Genomic DNA, 23544 nt, shown 5'->3' with positions numbered 1-23544 from the left:
ACACTTTTTTCTCGGCCCAGGTTATTTTATTAGCGTCTCTTATAAATACAAGGCTTTAAGAGCCATTCTCCTTCAGGAGCTTTCTGTCTCTTTTTCTCCAAAACTTCGAGTTTATCCTCTTTCTCAACAAATTTCCGCTTCTTCTCTTCCTTTGCCCGTCTTTCAGCCAGAATGTCTGGCGGAGGCTTGAAAAATTCAAATCTCGTAAACATCTTGTTGGAGTCGTCGGTGGACTTGTGGAAAAAGCCCAAATTCTTCAAAGCATTGATGAACTCATCGCCCTTCTCGTCGCTGAACCGCGACTTGATCTCTGCGATCCATAACTCTCCTCTTGGAGCAAGAAGTCTGTAAGCTTCGTTAATAAAGTCAAGAAAATTTGTACCCATTAAAGCCAGACAGAATATCACAACCGTACATGATCCATCTGGGAGCGGAATGCTCTTGATATCGGCCACAGTGACTCTATTGTTGGCCTTTTTCAGATCGAAAGAATGCACTTGAATGTTGATCTTCTTCGTCTTCTTGCCTGTAGACATGAATTTGGCCACGTCCTTGGCCAACTGAGCTTCTCCGCAGCCCATATCTGCAATAACAACTTTCTTGTCAGCCAGTCCTGGAAGACCCCCAGGAGCATTAACGTATCTGGTGGTAGCTTTGGTTTTGATCTGGTTCACGAAAACGTCCACTGGATTCTCTGGCCAGGACTGCACCTGTGATCTGAACCCTTCATGGTACTCTTCAAACAGCTCGGGTTGGGTCTCGATAAGTTTCAAAGCATCTTCCGATCTGATCGTGTAGAGCTGCTCGTTAATCCATCTAAATCTGGACCCGGCCAGCTTGGCCATCATCTTCCGCTGCAACGGTGTGAGATTAGCAGTGGAGGCAAATTGGTTATCTTGAGCGGGGTTCTGTGGTTTCTGAGCAGCTGGCTTAACAGAAGCCGGTTTCTGCTCTTCAGTTTTATCAGTTTTGTCAGTTCTGTCAAATTTTTTAGGTCTGGCTCTCTCTTTGTCGTCCTTGCGCTTATCTTGCCGCTGAGGCTTCTCTGAAACCTTCTTGGAGTCTGGCTTGGACTTGGGTTTCGGCTTGGACTTTGCCTCAACCACTTTTTTGCCCTCTAGACCCCATCCTTCAACTTCAAATAAAGACATTAAATTTTTAAGGAAAAAGTTCACCGGGAAATTTGTATTAATACATAGAGCATAAATAAAAGAAAACGTAGAAAAACTAGATTTGAACACCGGTATTGGGAAAAGTAGAACATGGTCGGAACTATACGATGAAAAAGATGAAACATGGTCTCATGATGTCAAAATGTTTTGAACCGTCCAGGAAAAATGGCATTGGCTGCCAAATCAGTCAGATTATTCGGGAGGTTGACTCCGTTGCATTGGAGGAGCGTCGTTTGTATAACTGCTGGAGTATTGTGGAGCTGCCGGGGGCTGAGTTCCATAGCCATACGAGAACTTGATTTTCGGTTTCGAAGAGATGGACTCTTGCCGCTGCTTCTTGTCGTCAGATGCGTCCTGGCCTGCATATTGCTGAGGAGCATAGTAAGAGTATGGAGGGACCTCTGTGGATTTTGTAGCCTGGGTGGTTGGAGTGCCCTGCTGAATGACTCTCTTGATGTCCTTGACAAAGAGGGGATACAACAGATCGACGATTCCCTCTCTCTGGGCCATCGAGAGAGCTCTTTCAAAAGGAATCCAAACCCCTTTCAGGTGCATTGAGCCAATCTTGACAACATGTCTAGTTTTCTCCGCTTTTAAAATTCCGTCTCTTCGTCCTCTGGTCATTTTCGCAACGTTGAGAAGTTTTGTGCCGTTCACCATGTCGTTGTCTGCGCGACGCACAACAGCAACGCCGTTTGCTTCCACTTGGTAGCAGAGAGTCTTCTCGTCCTCCCACATTGTTGTGGTTATTTTCGGACGCAGTCTTCCAGATTGAATCGCGTTTTCCGATGACGCAGTGCCACCTTGTGTGGAATAGAGGTATTGCATCTGGCCTTTATACGACTGTGCATAGTTCGGGTATTGGCCATACCGTTGGTAGTAGGTTCCTGGCGGTGGCTGAGGGTAATAGTATCCCATTTGCTGAGCCTGCTGGGATTGCGAAGGAGCTTGTTGGGGAGGGTAGGAATATTGTGAGTAGTGAGATTGAGCTGTTGGGTAATATTGGTATGTTTGCGGGTCATTCGTCTGGGGAATCACCGTAGCAGGCTGCGTTGAAGGAACTGAAGGGACTGAAGGTACCGTGCTGGTGTCTGATGAAGGAGCCGAAGTTGCTGCTTGATAAGGCTGGTACGAGTAGTTTTGGGACACGGGCCCCGAAGGCATGACGCCTTGTTGGTACGCCTGATAAGACTGGTAAGCCTGGTACGGCTGCTGGTACTGGGAGTACTGTTGAGACATTAACGAATGTAGTAAATCTGCATATATATACTTAGCACTTGTGGTTCCTGAATCTTGCCAAACAAACCTTCATTACATACATAGACAAACAATTCTGAAAAGTTGAAAATATCGTTTGCAGCACTGCTGCACGCCGGTAGCATGCCAGATTTGTTTTTCCCGCGTGGTGCATGCAGTTGCGGGCACGGCAGGCGCGTGCGAAAAAAAAAGTCGGCTCCCTAAAACTTAAGCGAATTCGCGATTGTAGCAAAGACGCCCTGAAGAGTGGTGTGATCCACCGTAATTAGCTAGCCTATAGGATCTGCAAGGCACATATTCACTGACAGCCGCCTTTGCAAACGCCCATCTCCCCTCACAAGACCCTCAGCGCGAAAGCTATCGCCGTCCATCGCAGGGCACATACCCATTGCAAGGTACGACTACGGGTTTCTGGTGCACGGGTGTCGTCTTTCATTCACGGTGGTTTTTCGTGTTATGATTCTCCACTCAAAAAAAATTTCATCGATATTCTACAAACCAACCCAATGACAGTGCAACCAAGCCCTTCGGCGTTCGTTGTGCTCCATATAACCACCACTTGCGATGAACAGCATTCCTCCAGAGATCCTGGCGAGATTTTGGAGGTTGCCTGGTCTGCGGTGGACTCTGAATCTTTGGACGAAATAATATCCAACTCCTCGCTCGTCAAGCCCCTTAGTTCGCCCGTGACTTCGTATTGCACCTCGCAGACGTCTCTCACGTGGGACAGTGTGAAAAATGCTCCGTCCTTAAAAGAGTGTCTCAGTTTGCTCGAACAAGACATTGAAGAACACCTCGTTTCTCAAGATATCTCGTTCACCTTTGTGGTCTTCAACAGCTGGGATCTGCGAATGAGACTCCCAAAAGAGACCAGAGAAAAAGGCATTCAGCTACCAGCGTATCTGGAACGTTCGAGACATTTCGACCTGAAGAAGGAGTACATCAAAAACCAACAGTACATTTCTTTGGATCCTGAACAGTACCTTGGTTTGAACTTGACACAAATTTGCACCTCTTTGGGGATTGAGGTTGCAGATATCCAACCGGTGAACGAGTCGTATGGCCAGTCGTTGAGCTTGGCAATGCCTCGTCGAGCAGGCGACGAAGTGCGATTGCTCCTGAAACTCATAGATTATCTTCAGAAAAACTCCCCAGCAGCAGCAAACGTTCTCCAGTCTCCCCACGATATGGCTTTGGATCTGGAGCATTTTGACCTGGAGAAGTCCAGAGTCCTCTATATGAGCAACCTGCCACTCGACACCACACAGAGCAGCCTGGAAACATGGTTCACCCAATATGGTGGCAGACCCATGGCTTTTTGGTCTATCAAGTCTCCTGTCTCGGACACCCAAAACAGCAGCCGTGCTGGATCGGTCACCAGTGCTAGCAGCCGTAGCAACAGCGTCGGATCGCAGTCTTCGAGTTCGAAATCGACATGCACTGGGTTTGTGGTGTTTTCTTCCCATGAAGACGCGCGTGACTCTTTGGCTATGACCGGAAGGGTTTTCAACGACAAAATCATCGAGGTCCAGCCATCGTCAGCTTCGATTCTAGATAAGGCGCAGGAGATCTTGGCACCGTTCCCTTCGTCTAAAAACAGACCTCGGCCCGGCGATTGGAACTGCCCGTCCTGCGGGTTCTCTAATTTCCAAAGACGAACTGCATGTTTCCGGTGCTCTTTCCCAGCCGCCTCTGCTGCTGCGGTCCAGGAGTCGCTCAACAGCAATCATTACCATAACAGACAAAACAACGCCAACGGGACGTCCAACGTGTTTTTTAGAGCAGGTGATTGGATCTGCCCCCTTGAAAGCTGCTCGTATCATAATTTTGCCAAGAACGTTACCTGCCTCAAATGTGGGGCTCCAAAATTATCCGCAAATACACATTCAGGCTACAATTATCACCAGGATGCATACAATGCGAACTTAATGCAGAGAAGACCGGTGACTTCGTCACAATACCATACAAACCTTAGACCGCTTTCTGCCGGTTCTGACACCTCTGCACCAGGCGCGGGGGCCCTGTACCACCAAATGCAGTATGGTCTGCCTAGTGCCGGTAGCAAACCTGGCTCGCAGCCGGGATCGAGTTCGAACACCCCGTTGTTCCAGCCAATGCTGTCTCAAGGAGCATCTCAAGCATTTACGGGGACTTTACACAATTTCCAAGGTCTTTCTTCCAGAATCAGCGGACTCAGCCTAAATCCGCAGCCAATTCTGCAAAACCACACAGAGTCGCATCCACTGTACCATTCCGGTTCTGTTCCGCTGAATCTAGACCTGGATCTCTCGAAATAATGTAATTTATAGATAGCACTTTCAATACAGGAAAATTGCACCGCCATCTTTATACTCTGCTGCACCGCCACACCCGCCCTGTCGCGCTCTAACTAATTTGCTACACCAATGTCTCATTTGTGCTTTAATATTGTGTTATAATGATGGGCGATTCGGAGGAGCCGCCTCTTTTCGATCCCAGACGGGACACACAGACTTTGTTCAAGGTCCAGCTGTACGTGTGTTCTTTCTTGGGAGTGGTGATTTTTTTCTCTTTCTGTTTGGCAAGATACAAGTTCCCTTTGGTGTACTCTGTGCGGCCGTATAGAAACAAGATGATTCGCAGGCTACCCAACAACTTCCTTGGATGGATCAAAGTGTTGCACTCGATCACTGGAGACGAGGTCTTGCAAGTTGCCGGGCTGGACTCGTACGTTTTCTTGTGCTTCTTCCGTATGGGGATCAGAATCTTTTTATCCATGACTGTTGCAGGTTTGCTGGTTCTTAGTCCAGTAAGGTACTTTCTAACCGGGACATTTGATAAGGAGTCTAATCGGATGGAGATGTTTTACAAAGTGATGACCGGGTCGATCAGAACGGCCGCCAAACACGACGATGCTGATCCAACGGGTTACTTAATAGTGTGCACCATCTTCACTTATGTTTTCACCGCGATTGTCTACTTCTTCCTGTTCAAGGAGACTGCTCATATCATCAAGACCAGACAACGCTGTTTGGGTTCGCAGAGATCAGTCACCGACAGAACCATTTCGATCTCACAGATCCCTGAGTCATTGAAGAGCGAGGACGCTTTAAAAAAACATATTCAGACATTGGGAGTCGGTAACGTTGAGAAAGTCACTCTTGTTCACGACCACTCCAAACTTAAGGCCCTTTTTGATCGGCGCAAAGCTACTGTGGAAAAACTGGAACAGCTTTACTCGAGTCATTACGGGCTGGAAATTCACATACTGAAGAAAATAGACGTTCCGTCTACAAAAGTCAAGCTGGTGACCGATGAGTGGGACTCAGACGATGTATTCCCATTGTTAAAGGCGTTTGACTCGAAAAACAGAGAAAAAAAGAGACCTACTGGAAGAATCACCTGGTTTGGACCTAAAGTTGATCTGTTCGATTATTACGGTAAGCAGCTTATTGAGCTAGATGAAGCAATCGTTCAGTTGCGTCGAGAAGCCGACTTCCGCGCCACTTCGTACGCTTTCGTGACAATGGACTCTGTGAACGATGCGCAAATGGCTGCTCAGGCCGTTTTTTCTCCAAAAGTGTTTCAACTGATCACGTGTCTCGCACCTGCTCCCTTGGACGTCAATTGGGATAATTTACTATTAAGCTCGAGATCGGTGTTTATTCGCAAAAATATCGTGGAGCTGATTATCATCGCTTTCAGCATCTTGCTCATTATACCGATTCGGTACCTGTCATCGCTGTTGAACGTTAATGCTATCAAGAAAATATGGCCTGAGTTTGGTGACTACTTGCTCAAGCACGAGTTTTTCAGAAAGATCGTGACCGGTCTCCTTCCCACCTATTTGTTCACCTTGATCAACATTGCTTTGCCATATGTCATTTCGTTTCTGTCGAATCTGCAAGGACTAGTTTCCAAAGGAGACGTTGATCTCTCTGTGACCCGCAAGAATTTCATGTACATCTTTTTCAACTTGTTCTTGGTCTTTACGTTGTTCGGTACCTTGTCCAGCTACAAAGCACTGTTGACTGACACCACTAAAATAGCTCCATTGCTGGCAACATCAATCAAAAGCTTGTCGTTGTTCTACATCGACCTGATTTTGCTGCAAGGACTGGTGATGTTCCCAGTGAAGCTGCTTCAGATGGGCGATTTGGCATTCATATTCTGGCAATATGTAATCTGCCACGCATGGCAGACCCCAAAGACTTACAGAGACCTGTTTTACAAGCCTGCAATATTCGAAGTCGGCTTGATTCTCCCGCAACACATGTTGATTTTCATCATCACCATTATCTACTCTGTGATCTCCACCAAAATCTTGACCTCAGGACTGGTCTACTTTGTGTTTGGCTACTACGTGTACAAGTACCAGCTGGTGTACTCTATGGTGCATCCTTACCATAGCACCGGCAAGCTGTGGCCTATTGTGTTCCGCAGAGTGTGTCTGGGCATGTTTTTCTTCCAGTTGCAAATGTTTGGAACACTGGCCTTGGAACAATCGTTTATTCTCGCTGCGCTGGTTGTTCCTTTGCTACCAACCACGATCATTGTGTTGGTGTTTTTCAACCGCAACTACGTGCCATTACTGTTCTACATTGCTCTTGATGCAATCAAGACCTCGGGAGAGTCTGTTGAGACCGACGATTCCGACGATATGGGGTCTCTACTAAGTGCTGCCGATGGACAACATACCAAGCCTAGCACGGGCCGCAAGTCGATGGTGATAAGAACTCCCTCAGAAACATCGACTGCCCAGCTCGATGATGTGGAGGCGCAGCCGATCAACGTCCTGCGCAAACGAAGAAGCACCATCGACGAGACCAGAGAGGCGTTCCAGAATTACACCTATCCGTTGCTGGAGGAGGAACTGGACGGGCCTTGGATCGGGTTCGAAGGCGATAACATTGAGATGGTCCAGTACGACGCCGAGGACTCGCGAATTTTATCTACAGTCGTGCACAAAAAGAATACTCGGATCGAGTATGATTGAAAATCTGGGGTAAGACATGAAATCTCCGAGATCTCGGCATATGGACATTTTTTTGTTGCAGGTGCGACGCGTTGATCATATTTTTTTAAAACATGGCGCAGTTGAATCAAAAATAGGTATCCAAATATAGAACATTTAAATAGGTAGGAATCATCTACTTTTCAGACATCAATGGGTGTTGAAGATAACCCGTTTCATTTGGACGACGAATCCATTGACGAGCGCGTCGCGCTCCCCAATCCGTTCCACCAGGAACACGACGAAGAGGACCCTGTTGATGGTTCTGCAGGAGACTCGTTTGATCTGGACGATTACGGTTATCAGGACCCTTATCAAGAAACAGGACCATCCATGGTCCATGAGTCCGTTTTAAGACCTCCTTCTAATGTTTACGACAATTCCCAGTCGAGCTACTCTTCCAATAGCTCGTTCATCGAACCTGAAAAGGCCCAGGAGCCATACACCACCACCATGTTTTATCAGCCTCCTGTGCCTGAATTGCCATACCAACAGGGATATCCCGTGTTCCAACCTTTCCAAAGAGACAATGATGAGCCCATGATTAATAACGCGTTCTCGGCAAACAATACCGAGGACGCGATCGAACTTTTGAACGTGGCAGCTACCGGAGATACCAAGGTCCAGCTTCTCGACGACGGACATTACAGTTTTGACTATCCTGTTCCTAAACATCTGATCTCGCGGATCCCGTTTGAAGACGCGAAAAACCTCACAGAGTTCACGCATTTGCGGTATCATGCCATCACATCAGACCCAAAGGACTTTACAGACGGTGACATGGAAAAGCGCCAGGACATTGTCAATTATCCCTTGAGACCAAACCTTTACGGTGTCCGTCGTGAGACAGAGCTGATGATTGTTTGCACGATGTACAACGAGGACGAGGTGTTACTTGGACGTACTTTGAAAGGTGTCTTTAAAAACATCAAGAACATGTACAACTTGCCTGAAAAGGAGAACAACATCCATCCGTTCGGCAAGGACGCGTGGAAGAAGATTGTGGTGGTCATTGTGAGTGATGGACGGTCCAAGATCCATGAACGGTCAAAGGCATTGCTGACTTTGCTGGGTTGCTACCAAGAAGGTGTGATCCAGGAGAAAGTCAACGACGACAACGTGAACGCGCATTTGTTCGAATACACCACCACATTTGGTATTGGTCAGTTCGACTACCACAGAGGCAACGATGGAAAGGGTTTCACTGTTCCTTTGGTGACAGAACAGACTGTTCCGGTGCAGATGATGTTTTTGCTCAAGGAGCAGAATAAGCAAAAGATCAACTCGCACCGTTGGGCTTTCAACTTTTTGTGTCCGAACTTGCGGCCCAAGATTGTTTGTTTGCTCGATGTTGGAACTGAGCCGGGTCCCGACTCTATCTACAAGCTGTGGCAATCGTTCAAAGACCCACAAGTCGGTGGCTCTTGTGGAGAGATCCGCGCTATGCTGGGAAAAAAGATGAGTCCGAACGACGAAGGAACGTTTATGGAGAAGTTTGGTCGGTGGATCGTCAAGATGTTTTCTGATCTCATGTGTGTTATGTTCAATCCTCTGATTGCAGCACAGAACTTTGAGTACAAGATCTCTAACATCCTCGACAAACCTATGGAGTCTGCGTTTGGTTTTGTCACTGTGCTTCCTGGAGCTTTCAGCGCGTACAGATACGAGGCATTACAGGGCGACCCATTGAAGGCCTATTTCCACGGAGAAGATATGAAAACCAACACCGAAAAACCAGCAGGAACGCTCGAATCCAACATGTATCTTGCGGAAGACCGTATTTTGTGTTTTGAGCTGGTTGCCAAGAAAGGCGCCTCGTACGTTCTGCGGTACGTTCACGACGCGTTCGGAGTGACCGACGTGCCGTCCAACATTAGCGAGTTCATCAACCAGCGTCGGAGATGGCTCAATGGGTCGTTTTTCGCCGCATTGTACTCGGTGCTCCACTTCTACCGGATCTTCAGCTCGAGACACTCGTTTGGTCGCAAGCTGATTCTGCTCATCGAGGTGATCTACCAAACGGTCAACATCGGGCTCTCGTGGTTTTCGCTGTCGTTCTACTTTTTGGTGTTCCGAATTCTCACCTTGGGTGTTACAGCCACGTCCGTTGGCTTCAAAGCCGGAAACATATTGGCAGTGGTATTTCTGTGGATCTACATTGCCGCGCTCGGACTTACGTTCATCATTTCGTTCGGTAATAAACCGCGCGACGCCAAACGGCTGTACCAGCTGGCGTTCCTCCTGTTTTCCATTGTGATGGCGTACATGATTTTCTGTGTCATCATGCTGACGATTTCATCGGTCCACTCGATCCAGGACGAGATTGCGTCGTCAACCAAGAATAAGGTGCTGGCGTACTTTGAAAACTCAAAATTCCGCAACCTGACCGTGGCACTCTCGTCTACGTACGCATTGTACATCATCGGATCGCTGCTATTCCTGGACATGTTCCACATCGTTGGTTGCAGTCTACAGTACATTTTCCTGAGCCCTGCCTACATCAACGTGCTGAGTGTCTTTGCATTCTGCAACATCCACGACATCTCATGGGGAACGAAGGGTGCCGTTAAAGTGGACGACGCAGGAAAGAAACAGGCCAACAAGAGCGACAGCTCAAATGAGTTGATCTTGTCCGAAGCCCTGCGCGACCCAGACGAATTATATTTACTTGCGCAAACTGACATATCCGAGCCAGAAGCCGTTGAAAAAGAAAACACGCTAAAAACCTCGGAACGGAATTATTCCTTGGGAAGAACATACACTGTGCTTGCTTGGCTGGTGTGCAATTTCATCATCCTTGTTCTGGTGCTGCGTACGGGCGGACTTGACGACTACAATGACAATAAGAACAACAAATCCAGCAGCAGCACATCAACGTCCAAAACTAAACGAAGCACAGACACCAATAGCTCCAATACGTTTATGACGTTTGTTTTATGGTGCGTTTTTGTTCTTGCATTGTTCCGCTTGTTTGGAGCCATAGTGTATCGGTTGGACGCCGTATTCCGCAAACGTCGCTACCACAAACACGCTGTGTTCTGACTAAAACGATCTTCGTTGCAGCTTCGGGGTTAAATGTCAGCTCTGTGATTACTAAGGTCGGAGTTAAAGTACGAAAAAAAAATTGGAGTTAAGTCCAAATTTTCCCGCAAGCCGAGCCGAGCGGCTTTAATAAATAATATTTTCGAGTTAACATAGCATAGTAAATTCACTGCAATATAGTAAGTAATAATGTATCTACTGAATAGTATTATAACTGTAATCTCGTGAGATCGTAACTTCATCAAATTAGTTGATTCCGAGAAACTCGTCCTTCAGCGCAGGAACGATTAGAGCGCTCTCGACAGTGTTCGGATCATTTTTTTTGTATGGATGTGGGTGCTGCGAGTATGTGTGGTGGTGTCTGTGTTGGTTGGAGTGCTTGCGGTTCGTACTGTCGGAAGATCTTGTGGATGCTGATCTTTGCAAGTTGCTGGGAGGATGAACAGAGTCGAGGTACGAATCCTCACCAAAGTAGGAGGAGTAGGAGCTGTCGTTGCGCGAGAGATTCATCGGGTTGATCACCATGGTCTTGGAGTTGTAGGTGGAGTCTGGAGACGTTCCCAGCATCGAAGCTGGCGAGTTGAGGTCAAAGTCCGACATCAAGAAGCCGGAGCTCGACCGATGGGAGCCTAGCAACCCATTCAATGCCGAAGAGGCTAATCTATGGCCCGAGGAAGAGCCATTGAGGTCCACCGAAGAAGGAGCTCCGCTCTGAAGGTCGTCAAAGCTCTCTGCTCTGGCGGTAGGGGCATTGATAGCGTTCAAAAACAGGTCCGAAGGCAGTGGACTGAGAGGACTAAAGAATTCGTCGTCCTTCTCTTCCTCCTTGATGTCGTCAAGACGTCCCGAGGTCGAATGCGTGTTAATCATAAAGTCGGTATTGGAATCAGTGGTGGCAACGTTGGGTAGAGGCGAAAATGGCTCGTCCGATCTAGGAGTGATGGACTCTGGAGACGAGTATGGAACAAAACTTGGTTGCGGTACCTCATCCTTCTTAACTGGGTGGTCATCAAAAGTGTCATCATGAGAAGAAGATTTGCGTAAGCTACCTTGTTCAGGGCTGGTTTCGTTGTCTGAATGGTCTACAATATCAGATTTATCAATCAACAAGGAGATGGCCTGATTGATCGAAATTGGGACCGATTCATCGTATTCGTTGTAAGTCAAGTTTTCTGCGAATTGATCGAGCTCGACTGTGTTCTGGAGCTTCACCATTTCGGAAAGCTTAATCAGGGCTCTGTTAACAAGACGGAGCCTTTTTTCAATCAGCTCCACATAGTCGTAGGAGTAGCTCTTGTCTCTGCACTTCTTGCGTTCGGTGTAGATACAAATCTTGTTATCGGCCTGACACTTCTCGCAAGGCTGCTTGCCAGAACACTTTGTCTTCTTGAGTCTACAAGAATCACAAGCCTTTCCGACTCTTTTCTTCTTTTGTTGTTGGGATTTTCTATCTCCAAACCTATCAGGCGAGGAGAACGAGGAAGACATTGGCATGATGAAGTCGATGTTGCAATCAGGGTTGGATTGGGAGGGGGTAGGTTCAAATTCTGGAGGGAGTTTGCATGATATTTAAGCAAAATAAAACCCCTCGGTCGGCTGAGGACTTTAATGCCGACCCCGAGCAGATAAATTAATAATCGGATGAGCATAATGCGGGAACATTGAAGAATGAACAAACCAGCCGCACCTGGCTGTTTAATCATGCGTAACCAACTGTCTAACGGAAGGAACCCGTTCCTGATCTGCGGTATTTACCCAATAATTCTGCAAACGCTATCCGTCCAAGACTTTCCGTGGGGTTCGATTCCATGCAATCTATCAGTTGATATTATTTGATATTGGTAGTTGAACGTCAAGACAATAGTCATGCCACATACTGTCACAAAAGCAAACCACCCCCACTGAGGGGTCTCGAGCTGGAGGAAACTCGGCCAAATGTGACATAATTGGATAACACCGACATGCACTCTGTTTTTCTAAAATCCGAGCAACTGTCTCGATCGTCCCCCCTGTTTCTATACGTCGATTAAAACACCCGAAACTAGATCCTTGCTTTTTACCCCTAATGTTTTTTGTTACCTGCTTTGGTTGCTGCCGTACATGGAGCAGCGAACTGAATAGAAAAAAACCACTTCTGGTCCAGTAGCCCCGGTTTCTTTTTTTCCATGCACTGTCCAAAGTTACCGAATTAGTTGCGATATACACCTGCAAAATATTATTCCTAATAGTGCAGAATGTCCCGGATATTGGACTTATTCCTCAACTTGGTAGCAGCCACCATTCAAATTCCCCTGTTGCTTTTGCACACTTTGGGACTGGAGAACTGGCTTGCCTCGTTCCAATCGCCTTTCAATTTCCCAGATAATGTGTTACCGCGCTCTCCGCCAACTTCTTCCTCCTCCACCATATTAAACACCACGCGCTATCTCCACAACCAGATCGTCGATGCAGTCGACATCGTGCAAATTGTTCATCTACATGGCTATAAAGTCCACGAGCACGTCGTTCAAACAAAAGACGGCTACTTGCTGTCTATTCATCGAATAGTGTCTCAGTCCGCACCTAAAAATAAACCTGTTGTCTACATGCATCACGGACTTCTCACTAACAGCGAGCTATTCGTCCTCGGAGATACCACCTCTCGGTGTTTACCGTTTCGCTTGGTGGACCTAGGGTACGACGTTTGGCTCGGAAATAACCGTGGTAACAAGTATTCCCGCAAACATCTCACCCTCTCGTCAAGAGACGTGAAATTCTGGGACTACTCGCTGGACGAGTTCGCCATGTTCGACATCCCAGACACAATAGACTACATTCTGCGGGCCACAGACCAGCCCGATCTCACTTACATCGGATTCAGTCAAGGTTCTGCTCAATGTCTGGCCGCTCTGTCCTTGGACCGCGATCTCAACTCCAAGATCAAGTATTTCATTGGACTCTCGCCCGCAATGGTCCCAAAGGGCTTGAACCATCCAGTTCTGAGTTTCTTTGTCAACTCTGCTGCAAATTTGATGTACAGACTTTTTGGACGCAGAGCTATACTACCCTCGGTCGTGTTCTGGCAGAAATTGATGGGCCCTGCACTATACGAGTTGGTGGTGGACCGTTCGCTTGTGTTTCTGTTCGGATGGGAGTCTCGCAACGTGACCAAATCTCAGAAGAGAGTCGGCTACGCACACATGTTTTCACCTTCGAGCGTGAAAAGCGTGATCCACTGGTTCCAGATCATCAGCAGCGGCCGGTTCCAGATGTTTGACGAAGGCGGCACTTCGGGCTCGCGCCTGGTGTACCTAAGTGGTGCTGCCTCGTTGAAAACCAATAGAGTGGCTCCGTTCCCAACACCAACTATTACGACCCCCATTCTGCTGATCTACGGCAAGTCGGACTCCCTGGTGGACATCGACAACACCCTGAGCCAGCTAACATGTCCCGTGGACGTGGTGGGGATCGACAAGTACGAGCACATGGATACCCTTTGGGCAGCAGACGTGGAAGACAAGGTTTTCCAGCTGGTGACCAAAACTCTCGCTAGCATCTAGTAGATAAGCAGTTTACGAATATACGAGTAATTGTACAAAATGTCGTGTCAATCCTTGCAGTGGACCCCATACGGAAGCACGAAGGCTGTACCTTAGAAACTAGAAAGCTTCAGATGGTCGACTGCACCCAAGATTGGCAACGTTGATCTCCAGTCCAAGCGTAAAGACCGAGGTCTAGCCCCAGTATCCGTGATGTCATGGGTCAGAGCGCTCCCGAAAGAGGCTCAACCTCGGAAGGATGCGATGTTGGAGCTAGCTTGTCTGTGGTTTTGCGTTAAGAAAAAAAATTCCTTGAAAATTATTCTTAAATAGCGAAAACTGGCGGGCCGGGTAATCTACGATGCACTCTAGGAACCATTCCAAACTGCTCCTAGTGACAAGAGCCACTCTGCCCGGGGACGAGGTGGCTGTCACATCGGCACAAAATCGGCTATTCAACCTGTTGCAGCCGGCCCGGGACGATGGCCACGCGCGAATGGCTAAATTTAATTCAGACGGTGGAATGGCCAAAGGAGTCCGACTGCGGGCTTTTGCTTTCCTTTACTCCAAAATTTATGACTGAAAAAAATCACCAACCCCAGATTTTTTAGCATACTCTAATGATAATAGCAAGAGCGCCCGTCCGCCATCTTTTGCGGCGCTCGTTCGCCACCAGCGCGTTTCTGAGGACCTCCAACGTGTCGATCGAGCCTGTCACGCAGCTGAAGCCCCGCCATATGGCCCAGTACGCCCAGAACCCACATTCCTTCTTCAGAACAATAGTCTGGCAAACCCCGCCTTCAAACATCCTCGTGGTGAAAAAGCCCTGGAAGGACGAGGTCACGCACGCCGCGTCTGTTTTCATCGACCATATCCACTCGTCGTACCCAAATTGCACGGTGATCGTCACCGAAGACGTGGCCCAGGAACTGAAAGAGAACCCCGGCGTGCTTGCAAATTCCGAGCCGGGCGTCAAACATGTCCTGTACACAGGCACCAGCGAGGAGATCGTGAGCAAAACAGACCTGATCGTGTCGCTGGGCGGAGACGGCACGGTACTTAGAGGAGTCTCGCTGTTTTCAAATACAACAGTGCCTCCAATCCTCTCCTTCAGCTTGGGCACTCTGGGATTTCTGCTCCCGTTCGACTTCACCGACTTCAAAGAGGCGTTCAAAAAGGTGTTTGAAAGCAGAGCGCTAATGCTACACAGAGAACGACTTGAATGTCACGTGGTTAAAAAATCTAGATTTACAAACTCAGACCCACAGTCGCTTTACAAAAGCGACTCTGACGAACTAACACAGATCCATGCAATGAACGACATCGTGCTGCATCGCGGCTCCTTGCCAAGTCTGATCAGTTTGGACGTTTATGTCAACGGCCATTTTTTGACAACCACCACAGCTGATGGCTTGGTTTGTGCCACGCCCACCGGCTCCACGGCATATTCACTGTCTGCCGGCGGCTCTATGGTTCACCCGATTGTGCCCTGTATTCTATTGACTCCCGTCTGTCCAAGATCACTCTCCTTCAGACCTCTTATCCTCCCATCGATTTCGCACATTAAGGTGGTTGTGAGAAGCAAGGACCTGGCCGGACACGAATGTTCCGCCAAGCTGTCGATCGACGGAATCCCACAACTCAAGCTTCGTGCTGGCGACGAAATCCACGTTGTCTCGGAAGCAGGCTCCATATTAGACCCATCTTGGAACTTGCCCAGCTCGCTCTCCTTGAAGAAAGTACCGTCCACAGAAAACGTCAAATCTGGAATCTGGTGTGTTGCACGCACCAGAGGCGACTGGGTCACAGGAATCAACAATCTGCTGGGCTTCAACTCGGGATTTAAGAGCATTAACGAAAACTTGTTCCATTGATAGCTTTAATTCATCTCCTTTTCGTGGACTCCGTTGCTAGCAGCCGGTTCTGGCTGCTTGGCTTCTGTAGACTCTACAGTCTCTGCAGTCTCGGTAGGTTGCTCAATCTTGTCGTCCTTCTCTTGCTGCTCAAGTTCTTTCACCATTTCCTCTGCAACCTCGCTGTAGTAGCTTGGAGGGATGATGGAAGGGGTGGACTTTGCAGCCTCGTTGTAGTTGGTCGAGTCTTTGGACTTGGATGCGTCCTCGTCCTTATCGAAGTACTCGTTGTCGGGAATGATTCGTTCATCATGCGCTTTCTGCGAACCTCCACGGGTGTCGATGGCCTCCTTGGTGTCCTCCTCTGGGTCGTCGTCGAAGTCGGCAAGGTCAGGAGGAACATCGTGCATCTGCACAGAAGGAGTGTGCTTGGTGTTTTCAAGACTGACCAAAATCTGCGTGAGAATTCTGTTGAGGTACTCAGGCGAATTGGCGTTGTGCATGTTCGAAGGTCTCACATCAAGCTTGTAATCGGGTCCAAAATATTCGTAGTAGTCGTTGAAAGGAAGATCGGAATCCAAAAGAGTCTCGTTGAGCAAACCAGCCTCGAATGCCCAAGTTCTGGCAACGTTTCTCATGGTGTACCCTCCACCTCCAAGAACCATGGTTGGCACGTTAAAGCGTTTCACAAAGCTCACACAGTTAGCGTGTCCGCGCATAGACAAGTTGAAACATCCAAGTTTGTCACCGGAAAGCGAGTCACCTCCACATTGAAGAACAACGGCAGATGGCTGATACCAGTCCATAATTTTCTGGATCACCGGCTCAAAGATCGACTTGTACGAAATATCGTCAACTCCGTCTCTCAGAGGCACGTTGACGGCATAGTATTTTCCCTTGCCAACACCAATATCTCTGAGCTCACCTGTACCAGGGAAAAATTCTCCGTACTTGTGGAACGAGCAGGTCATCACACGATCTGTGGTATAGAAGGCCTCTTCGACACCGTCACCATGGTGCACATCGGTATCGATGTACAAGACACGTGGATGGTATCTCAAAAGCTCGATGATTCCCAAAACAATGTCATTGACATAACAAAACCCAGAGGCCTCGGCTTTTTTAGCATGGTGCAAACCTCCGGCGTAATTGATGGCGATATCGCATTTTCCTCTGTTGAGTCTGGCGGCACCTTCCATGGATCCTCCTCCAGAAATACCACAGTACTCAAACAAACCATCAAACACAGGACTGTCGTCTCCAACGTTGAACTTGGCCTGCTCTTTGGAAAACATCTCCAGGTTGTCCGGAGTTGCTCTGGCAAGGAAGTCAATGTACTCGTCCGTGTGGAACTGGCACATCTCCTGTCTGGTTGCCGGCTTTGCCCGGTAAATCTCCATCTTCTTGTACAGACCATAGTTCATGATCAGAGAGTGCGCCATCCTTATTCTATGTGGTTTCATCGGATGTGCGGCACCATACGCATAATTCCCCACATCGGAATCGTAGAAATACGCAACTCTTTGCTTGTTGTTTGGATTGACCTTTAGGTCGTCAAATGGTTTGAGCTCAAACACCATTGGGAACACAAGTAAAAAAGATAACTTTCTACTCTTGCAGGGTAACGTGGAAAATGCTTCCTTTTTTATGGTGCGCGGTGTAGAGATAATTTTCAGTCTCTATATAGAGTATCGGCTATAAACTATGCGTATGAGAGGGCAGACTGGTTGATCTGCTTTTGGTATGATCTGTAGTTGGAAATTTCCTGTGAGAGCCGTTGCTGGAGTTCTGTTTCCTGCCGCAGTTTCTGGTAAACCAGGTTGTTTATCTCAAAGCTAAGTCCTGATCCATAGCTGCTGCTCAGGCGAATTGGTAGCAGCCATTCCACAAGACTGTTGCCCATGACCGCTCGCCAATTCTGTTTGTATCCAAGATTGAATATGTTTCCGACGTAGGGAGCGTTCTGGTTAGACCTGTACCGTTGAGATTCGTATGCCTCTATGGTTGTTCTGTTGATCAGCAGCTGGTAAATGGAAAAAGCCGTGAATATCAGCACACATAGTCCCATGATCAGACCAACAATGAAAACAAACATGATGTGCAGCGAAAACTTGTCCAAATCAACGGTCTCCAGATAGTATATTTCGTAGAGTGAGTAGCCCGAGATGGCGGTGGCCAGAGCGATGTAGATTGTGCAGTAGATCAGAAATTGAATAAACAGTTTATGGTTCTTGAATCCAATGCAGTCCGCAAACCACGGACAATGGTGATCCATCTTCAAGACACACATATCGCACGAGGCGCAATGGTGACATCTATCTGGTTTCCAGACTTTGCACTTGTTGCAGAAGCGAAATCCGCCGTCCCGTTTCACTGTGATTGAGTTTTCCTGTAAGAATGCTGGGGGAACAGGCGTCTCGTCTGTATCCGAGGGGAGAATTCGTAACTCATCAAAGTCGGAAGGCGATCCGGGCCCAATTGCAACAACGAAATAGTAGGATATCAAGCACAAAGCCTCAAGCAGGGTCATCAATACCAGAATGGCAACGGCACTGAATGTGTTTTCAACAAGCACCAGGTCGATTTTGAATATCACAGCATAGTAAGACCATACGAGCAGCAGCGTGCAAACAAACTTGGGAAATGTCGAGGCGATCGTACAACAAATTTGTCCAACGGTCACCATCAACGCATTTATTGTAATTATAATTTACTTTTTTTTTATTTCGCTTGAAAAACAATGTAAACACCCCTTATTTCTCCGAATTATCGTTCACCTCATAAAACTTTCTGAAAATAAACGACACCAAATGATCCGTGTCGAACAGAACGCTGTCGTCGAAAAGCTTAACAGTCTTTTTGTGCTCGTACTGTAAGTTCAGCAGATCGTCCATGGTGATTCTCTCGTGGCCACTGACTCCGAGAGAGTTCTTGGAGATGTCAAAGCTGAACTCTCCTTGACGCTCACAACTGATCGAGATGCTGATCCGACTCATAGCAAAAGAGGTCACGCTCACATCGCAGAACTCGAGTAAAACACGTTGGTCCATCAGATGTTTCGCTGAGTACTTGTAAGACCCAAACTTGGGCAAGTATCCCTTCTTCTTCCTCATCTCTCTCTCGTGGTAGTACTGTTTGGAGAAGTACTTGAACAAAGTCGGTTTCTTCTTCAGCATCGTCTGGTGCTGCATTTTCATCATCACACGGTCGATATCCTTAATGTAATCGGTGTACACCTTGGAACACGTCCTTTCTTTCTTCTTCAACTTGGTGAGTGTTTCCACCACAAGCTTCAATTGGCGTTCTCTTTCCTCCTTCTTGGACTTGTTGGTCTTGATATCGTGAGCAATCTCGTTCAGAATGGCCTGGTATCCGTTCTCACGAGTAATGTAGCCATTGTTTTCAAGCTCCAACAGAAGCTCAATAGCATGTTTCTTCACCTGCGGGAAAGTGGAGTTGTGGATCTTCCGAAGTGTTCTTCTCTCCATTCCCAACTCCGGAATCACGCTGTTTGCCTTCTCTTGTTTCACAAGCTCCTTAAACCTGAGCTCATCAGATGGAGTGATCTCACTCAATAGCATGTCTAGCAGATCAGCACCATCTTGGATCTTGATGATGTAGATCAAGTATTCTTTGACTTCCAATAATGCCACCTTAGTTCCCACGATCTTCGGGTCAGTACTCTCTGCAATAGGTTGCAAGTAGAGCTCCACCAGACTGTTCTTCGTTTCAATCTTGTTGTGGAAAGAAGAATACTCTTCTATCTCCATCAACAGGAAGTGCAAGTAATCGTCTTCATGAACGATGAGCTCTTCTTGGTTATCGGAAACGATCTGTAGCATCTCGGAAATTTCATCTTTCAACAACTCGAGTTTAGGCTTCTGACTAGAAACAACGTCCTCGTATATCGATTTTCTCTGATATGCCTCTTCAATGGATCCCACATCAATCAAATCCTTCAAGATTTTCCGAACTCCTTCGATGTACTCCTCGATGAATGGATTTAGTGGTTGCAAATAAACATTTTCCGAGTTGAAAGGTCTCATGAGCACCAGTTGGTTCAAAACTCTAGCCACATGGACAAGGTTTTCACGCATACGCACCGCGTGGTCAGAATCATCTGACATACTTTCAATGTCGATACCGTAATTTTCAGGGTTGATGAATAACGGCAAAACATAGCATCTGAGGAAAATCGATCCAGCAGCACTCAGGTAGAATCTCTCAGACTCTCCAGGATAGTTCGCCTTGAGTTGATCGTATGCGCCCCGGCAAACGGCTCTGATGTATAATGGAACTTTGCCGACCAACAGTCCGAGAGTTTTCATGACGGCGTACGATGCCTCTCTCAACTGACTGAGGTTTTTGACAAACTGAGCTCTAGTCTCGTCATCGTCAATTGGATCCATCTCGTCCAAGTCTTCCATGGTCTTTAAGGTCATACGGCCTTCTAACTGGTCCCTCTCGATCAGATCTTGATAAATCTTCTGTGGGTCTGGTTCATACGATGCGTCCTCGTCCATAGTTACTTTCCAAACGCAATCAGAAAGAATTCCTTTGGCCAATGCCCTCTGTTGAGGAAGGTTGACGTAGGTCATAAGCAGATTTTCCCAGGTCTTATTGTTTCGTGTCGATATGGTTTGTCTTGACTTGACAAAGTTCTTCAGACGGGCCAAAGATTCCAGACCTTCAAAGCATTCATTTGATGCAAACAAGATAAGCTTCATCAGCAGGTACTCTTCACGGCATGGGGCAGTAGACTTCGGAGAGACAAAGTTGCTGTATCCAAAGCACTTGAGCACCCAATCCTCAATATCTCCAGTACTCAAGCTCAACTCGGCTGTTTCGTTATCTATAATAGTTAATAGATGTCCAAGATAGTCGGGTTTGGTTTGCAAAAGATAAAAGAACTTCTCATAGAGTCTTGTGAGAGTCTTTATAGGCTTGATAACAATCTTCTCCGGGTTTGATCCCAAACTCTTGTTCAAGTTGTCGTTGAGGTCATTTGAGAATCCAGTCAGGTTCATATGCTCATCCTTGAATTTGGACAATTCATCCAGGGAAACATGGTTCTTCTTCAGTAATTGGATCTTGGCTCCAAGCTGGTTCAAGTTCAACTCCCATTGTTCAATTCTCTTGGTTTCATTGACGATCTCGTCTTTATATTTCTGGATCTTCTTCTCATCTTCAATCTCCGACCCAGGGCCATCCAATAAACCAATGAAGTTCTTGATTGCTTTCAAAGGGGGATTCTTCTCGTAGATCAAAGACTTGTAATCGTGCTTGGTACGAGAAGCACGGAACAAATTTTGAAGTTTGATGATCTTTTCAACGTTATCCGGCTTGTTAAACCAAGCTTCTCTATCTGCTAATCTTTTTCTCAACAGGAAACCTCTAATGTCGGATTGTAGGCCGATCACTGTGTCCTCAGAGTCCTGAACATCTTCTTGAAGAACCTCCATGTAGAATCTTTGGAGTACACCTCTGAAAACAGTTTGCAATTGTTTCACGGATGTGGCATTCTTGTATAATTCACGCTGGGTACGTCTCACATCATCCCGAACCAATTTACCTCTGCATAGAGCGAGGAAGTTGTTGAGTCTATAATCTTGCTCAAGATAGTGTGTGGACAGATGTTCTTGACAGGAGACACTAACTTTAATTCCCGATCTCGTAGTCTTTCCTGAGTTCTTCTCCATCCGTGAAACCAGGTAGCCATCATTGTGTCTAACCAGCCCTCCCCTGATATGAGCTTGCAGCTTGATGATTGAGCTGGTACGACTTAGGAGAGCTTTTCTGTCGCGATAGTTTCTTTCACGCAGAATCCCTCCTCTCATAACACTTTGAAGTCTGACAATTGATGCTTCCTGTTCAGTCAGCCTTGATCTGACAGCAGTGTACTTGTCTTCACGCTTGGCATTCTTCAAGATAGCCTGAAGAACAGAAAGGGATCTGGAGTTGGCCAAAAGACTGTTATGGGTGTTTGTCTTTCGAGATCTGGCAATATTTCCTCTTATGATAGCTTGAAATCTAGCGATGTCTGGGGTGAAAACCTTCAGCATGAACTTACTAACAAACAGTTCATAACGTAGCAGTGTTCCCCGTGCAACAGCCTGCAATTGAATCAGTTGAGCGACTTCACTATCCTCAGATGTTGGTATCTTTGGGTCTGAGGCCGAGCGAAGTCTCAATCCATTATCAGAATCTATCATCGAGCTGTACTTTTCCTCAATTCTGTCAATATCCATCTCAAACTCTTCCTCTTCAAATTTCTCTTTGAACAAATGTCTGGCTTGAGCAGTTTCTTGATGGACAACCTTGATGTTAGGTTTTTCCTCGAAAAGGATCTCATCTTCAGGTTCTTCAATCACTGTCAGGCTGTCCCCAAGGTTGACACGAACACCTTCATCAATGTTCTTGAAGTTTGGTAGCTTCAAGCCCCTAATTTTGATTTGCATCTTCTTCACGTCAGCTTCCTCAATGTCATATTTTTCCAAACGTCTCACCTTTGGAGCTTTCTTGTTGGCAGACATCATGTAGCTCAATGCATGCAAACAGAAGATAACTTTAGGGGTATTCTTAGTTTCAAACAAGTCAGCAGTCTCAAAGATGAACATGTCTGGTAAATCTATGCTCTTTAAGAACTCCAAAAACATGACAACATTCTCGGTGAACTTGAAGTAAAGACCACTCTTGTTTTTGAAATTGGTGCCTGGTGCATTGTTTTCACCGTAGTAAATGTTCTTTGTCTTGGAAAAACCAAACTTTTGGGCAAGCCTAGCAACCAAAATACCGTTTCGAAGGTACTCTTGGAATTCTGCAATCGAATCGTTCTGTAGATCAATTTTGATCTCTAAACAGTCTTCGATCCAGTTCTTGATCTCTGCCACCCTGCAAAGGAACTCGTACGCTTGAGTGGTTTTGCGGTCACGGTCCATCCAAGAGCCTGTTTTAACCGGTTCGTCGTCAAGTTGGCGGTTTGCATTTGAGGCGTCACTCGTGAGTCGAAACTTGCCTGACTGCGACTCAACACGGGAAGTTTTCCGCAGCTTGTTCTCGATGTTTCTCAACTTGTTCAGATTCTTTAACGAAGGCGAGTTGGAGAGCGCACTGTTGATCTGTCCCATTGTTTTGATCTCACTTCGTGAAGGTTTGTGCAAAGGTTCAGATCTTAGCTTATTGGTAGCAAATGGAGCAGGTATAGGAATGAAGTTAGAGGCATTATTTTGGAGGGTATCTTGTTCTTTTTGTTTGATTAGTCTTTTGACAGGTGAGTCGTTGTCCAGGAAACTGGATTTCTGAGGAGACTTGAACGGATTTTCGTTCTCCTTCAGGTTAGCAGTGGCTCTTTTAGTTGGAGAACTAGGAGCACTGGTGTTGTAGGAGTTTGCCGGCTTGAGAGGGGACAGATGTGGAGAGCTAATAGCCTCCAGATACCTGGAGGCCAAGTTTTTCTTGCCATCCTTGCGAACGGAAGTGTCCATCGACATGGCCTAAATGATTTGTCTCGATTATATTGTAAACAGTGAAGTGTAAACAAAAATAATTTTCGGTGTGAGGAGGATATTTCCATTTTGGGCGAAAACGGGTATGATAGATGGGATGGTAGCAGGACTTTCTCGAAGTACGAGCGCACACTTTAGCTAGTGAACTTGATGCGTATCCATTTACTGTACTAGAGCCTATGTTCTCACAACTAATTGCAAGTC

General features: G+C 46.9%; 18 protein-coding genes across 18 annotated transcripts; 7 read left to right on the top strand and 11 right to left on the bottom strand.

Annotated features, from left to right (window-relative positions):
• Positions 1-29: 29 nt before the first annotated feature.
• Positions 30-1151, bottom strand: OGAPHI_000662 (uncharacterized protein; the record flags this gene model as incomplete). Its single annotated transcript, XM_046207939.1, has 1 exon — positions 30-1151. One exon carries the CDS (start codon positions 1149-1151, stop codon positions 30-32), a length of 1122 nt encoding a protein of 373 aa, XP_046064319.1.
• A 186-nt stretch (positions 1152-1337) lies between these two features.
• On the top strand, positions 1338-2215 carry OGAPHI_000661 (uncharacterized protein; the record flags this gene model as incomplete). The annotated part of the gene is made up of 2 exons (XM_046207928.1): positions 1338-1375; positions 1990-2215. 2 exons carry the CDS (start codon positions 1338-1340, stop codon positions 2213-2215), a joined length of 264 nt encoding a protein of 87 aa, XP_046064318.1.
• On the bottom strand, positions 1365-2411 carry OGAPHI_000660 (uncharacterized protein; the record flags this gene model as incomplete). The annotated part of the gene is made up of 1 exon (XM_046207917.1): positions 1365-2411. The coding sequence occupies one exon, from the start codon at positions 2409-2411 to the stop codon at positions 1365-1367; it is 1047 nt and encodes a 348-aa protein (XP_046064317.1).
• Positions 2412-2883: 472 nt separating this feature from the next.
• On the bottom strand, positions 2884-3213 carry OGAPHI_000659 (uncharacterized protein; the record flags this gene model as incomplete). Its single annotated transcript, XM_046207906.1, has 1 exon — positions 2884-3213. One exon carries the CDS (start codon positions 3211-3213, stop codon positions 2884-2886), a length of 330 nt encoding a protein of 109 aa, XP_046064316.1.
• On the top strand, positions 2936-4726 carry OGAPHI_000658 (uncharacterized protein; the record flags this gene model as incomplete). Its single annotated transcript, XM_046207895.1, has 1 exon — positions 2936-4726. The coding sequence occupies one exon, from the start codon at positions 2936-2938 to the stop codon at positions 4724-4726; it is 1791 nt and encodes a 596-aa protein (XP_046064315.1).
• Positions 3316-4843, bottom strand: OGAPHI_000657 (uncharacterized protein; the record flags this gene model as incomplete). Its single annotated transcript, XM_046207883.1, has 3 exons — positions 3316-3553; positions 3677-4144; positions 4755-4843. The coding sequence occupies 3 exons, from the start codon at positions 4841-4843 to the stop codon at positions 3316-3318; spliced, it is 795 nt and encodes a 264-aa protein (XP_046064314.1).
• A 197-nt stretch (positions 4844-5040) lies between these two features.
• Positions 5041-7404, top strand: OGAPHI_000656 (uncharacterized protein; the record flags this gene model as incomplete). The annotated part of the gene is made up of 1 exon (XM_046207872.1): positions 5041-7404. One exon carries the CDS (start codon positions 5041-5043, stop codon positions 7402-7404), a length of 2364 nt encoding a protein of 787 aa, XP_046064313.1.
• Positions 7405-7575: 171 nt separating this feature from the next.
• Positions 7576-10464, top strand: OGAPHI_000653 (uncharacterized protein; the record flags this gene model as incomplete). Its single annotated transcript, XM_046207845.1, has 1 exon — positions 7576-10464. One exon carries the CDS (start codon positions 7576-7578, stop codon positions 10462-10464), a length of 2889 nt encoding a protein of 962 aa, XP_046064310.1.
• Positions 7774-8394, bottom strand: OGAPHI_000655 (uncharacterized protein; the record flags this gene model as incomplete). Its single annotated transcript, XM_046207861.1, has 2 exons — positions 7774-8083; positions 8318-8394. The coding sequence occupies 2 exons, from the start codon at positions 8392-8394 to the stop codon at positions 7774-7776; spliced, it is 387 nt and encodes a 128-aa protein (XP_046064312.1).
• OGAPHI_000654 (uncharacterized protein) lies at positions 9576-9869 on the bottom strand (the record flags this gene model as incomplete). Its single annotated transcript, XM_046207852.1, has 1 exon — positions 9576-9869. The coding sequence occupies one exon, from the start codon at positions 9867-9869 to the stop codon at positions 9576-9578; it is 294 nt and encodes a 97-aa protein (XP_046064311.1).
• Positions 10465-10710: 246 nt separating the features above from the next.
• On the bottom strand, positions 10711-11958 carry OGAPHI_000652 (uncharacterized protein; the record flags this gene model as incomplete). The annotated part of the gene is made up of 1 exon (XM_046207834.1): positions 10711-11958. One exon carries the CDS (start codon positions 11956-11958, stop codon positions 10711-10713), a length of 1248 nt encoding a protein of 415 aa, XP_046064309.1.
• A 740-nt stretch (positions 11959-12698) lies between these two features.
• OGAPHI_000651 (uncharacterized protein) lies at positions 12699-14003 on the top strand (the record flags this gene model as incomplete). Its single annotated transcript, XM_046207823.1, has 1 exon — positions 12699-14003. One exon carries the CDS (start codon positions 12699-12701, stop codon positions 14001-14003), a length of 1305 nt encoding a protein of 434 aa, XP_046064308.1.
• A 716-nt stretch (positions 14004-14719) lies between these two features.
• On the top strand, positions 14720-15856 carry OGAPHI_000649 (uncharacterized protein; the record flags this gene model as incomplete). The annotated part of the gene is made up of 1 exon (XM_046207801.1): positions 14720-15856. One exon carries the CDS (start codon positions 14720-14722, stop codon positions 15854-15856), a length of 1137 nt encoding a protein of 378 aa, XP_046064306.1.
• On the bottom strand, positions 15457-15834 carry OGAPHI_000650 (uncharacterized protein; the record flags this gene model as incomplete). Its single annotated transcript, XM_046207812.1, has 1 exon — positions 15457-15834. One exon carries the CDS (start codon positions 15832-15834, stop codon positions 15457-15459), a length of 378 nt encoding a protein of 125 aa, XP_046064307.1.
• A 5-nt stretch (positions 15857-15861) lies between the features above and the next one.
• On the bottom strand, positions 15862-17415 carry OGAPHI_000648 (uncharacterized protein; the record flags this gene model as incomplete). The annotated part of the gene is made up of 1 exon (XM_046207790.1): positions 15862-17415. The coding sequence occupies one exon, from the start codon at positions 17413-17415 to the stop codon at positions 15862-15864; it is 1554 nt and encodes a 517-aa protein (XP_046064305.1).
• On the top strand, positions 16037-17430 carry OGAPHI_000647 (uncharacterized protein; the record flags this gene model as incomplete). Its single annotated transcript, XM_046207778.1, has 3 exons — positions 16037-16068; positions 16254-17136; positions 17386-17430. 3 exons carry the CDS (start codon positions 16037-16039, stop codon positions 17428-17430), a joined length of 960 nt encoding a protein of 319 aa, XP_046064304.1.
• Positions 17431-17537: 107 nt separating this feature from the next.
• On the bottom strand, positions 17538-18521 carry OGAPHI_000646 (uncharacterized protein; the record flags this gene model as incomplete). Its single annotated transcript, XM_046207767.1, has 1 exon — positions 17538-18521. The coding sequence occupies one exon, from the start codon at positions 18519-18521 to the stop codon at positions 17538-17540; it is 984 nt and encodes a 327-aa protein (XP_046064303.1).
• Positions 18522-18588: 67 nt separating this feature from the next.
• On the bottom strand, positions 18589-23325 carry OGAPHI_000645 (uncharacterized protein; the record flags this gene model as incomplete). The annotated part of the gene is made up of 1 exon (XM_046207757.1): positions 18589-23325. The coding sequence occupies one exon, from the start codon at positions 23323-23325 to the stop codon at positions 18589-18591; it is 4737 nt and encodes a 1578-aa protein (XP_046064302.1).
• Between the last annotated feature and the right edge of the window lie 219 nt (positions 23326-23544).

Source organism: Ogataea philodendri, assembly GCF_020536065.1.
Source record: "Ogataea philodendri strain CBS6075 chromosome Unknown scaffold10, whole genome shotgun sequence".
Lineage (NCBI taxonomy): Eukaryota > Fungi > Ascomycota > Pichiomycetes > Pichiales > Pichiaceae > Ogataea > Ogataea philodendri.
Note: the sequence above shows the minus strand (reverse complement) of the source record. Positions and strands in the feature narration are given on the sequence as shown.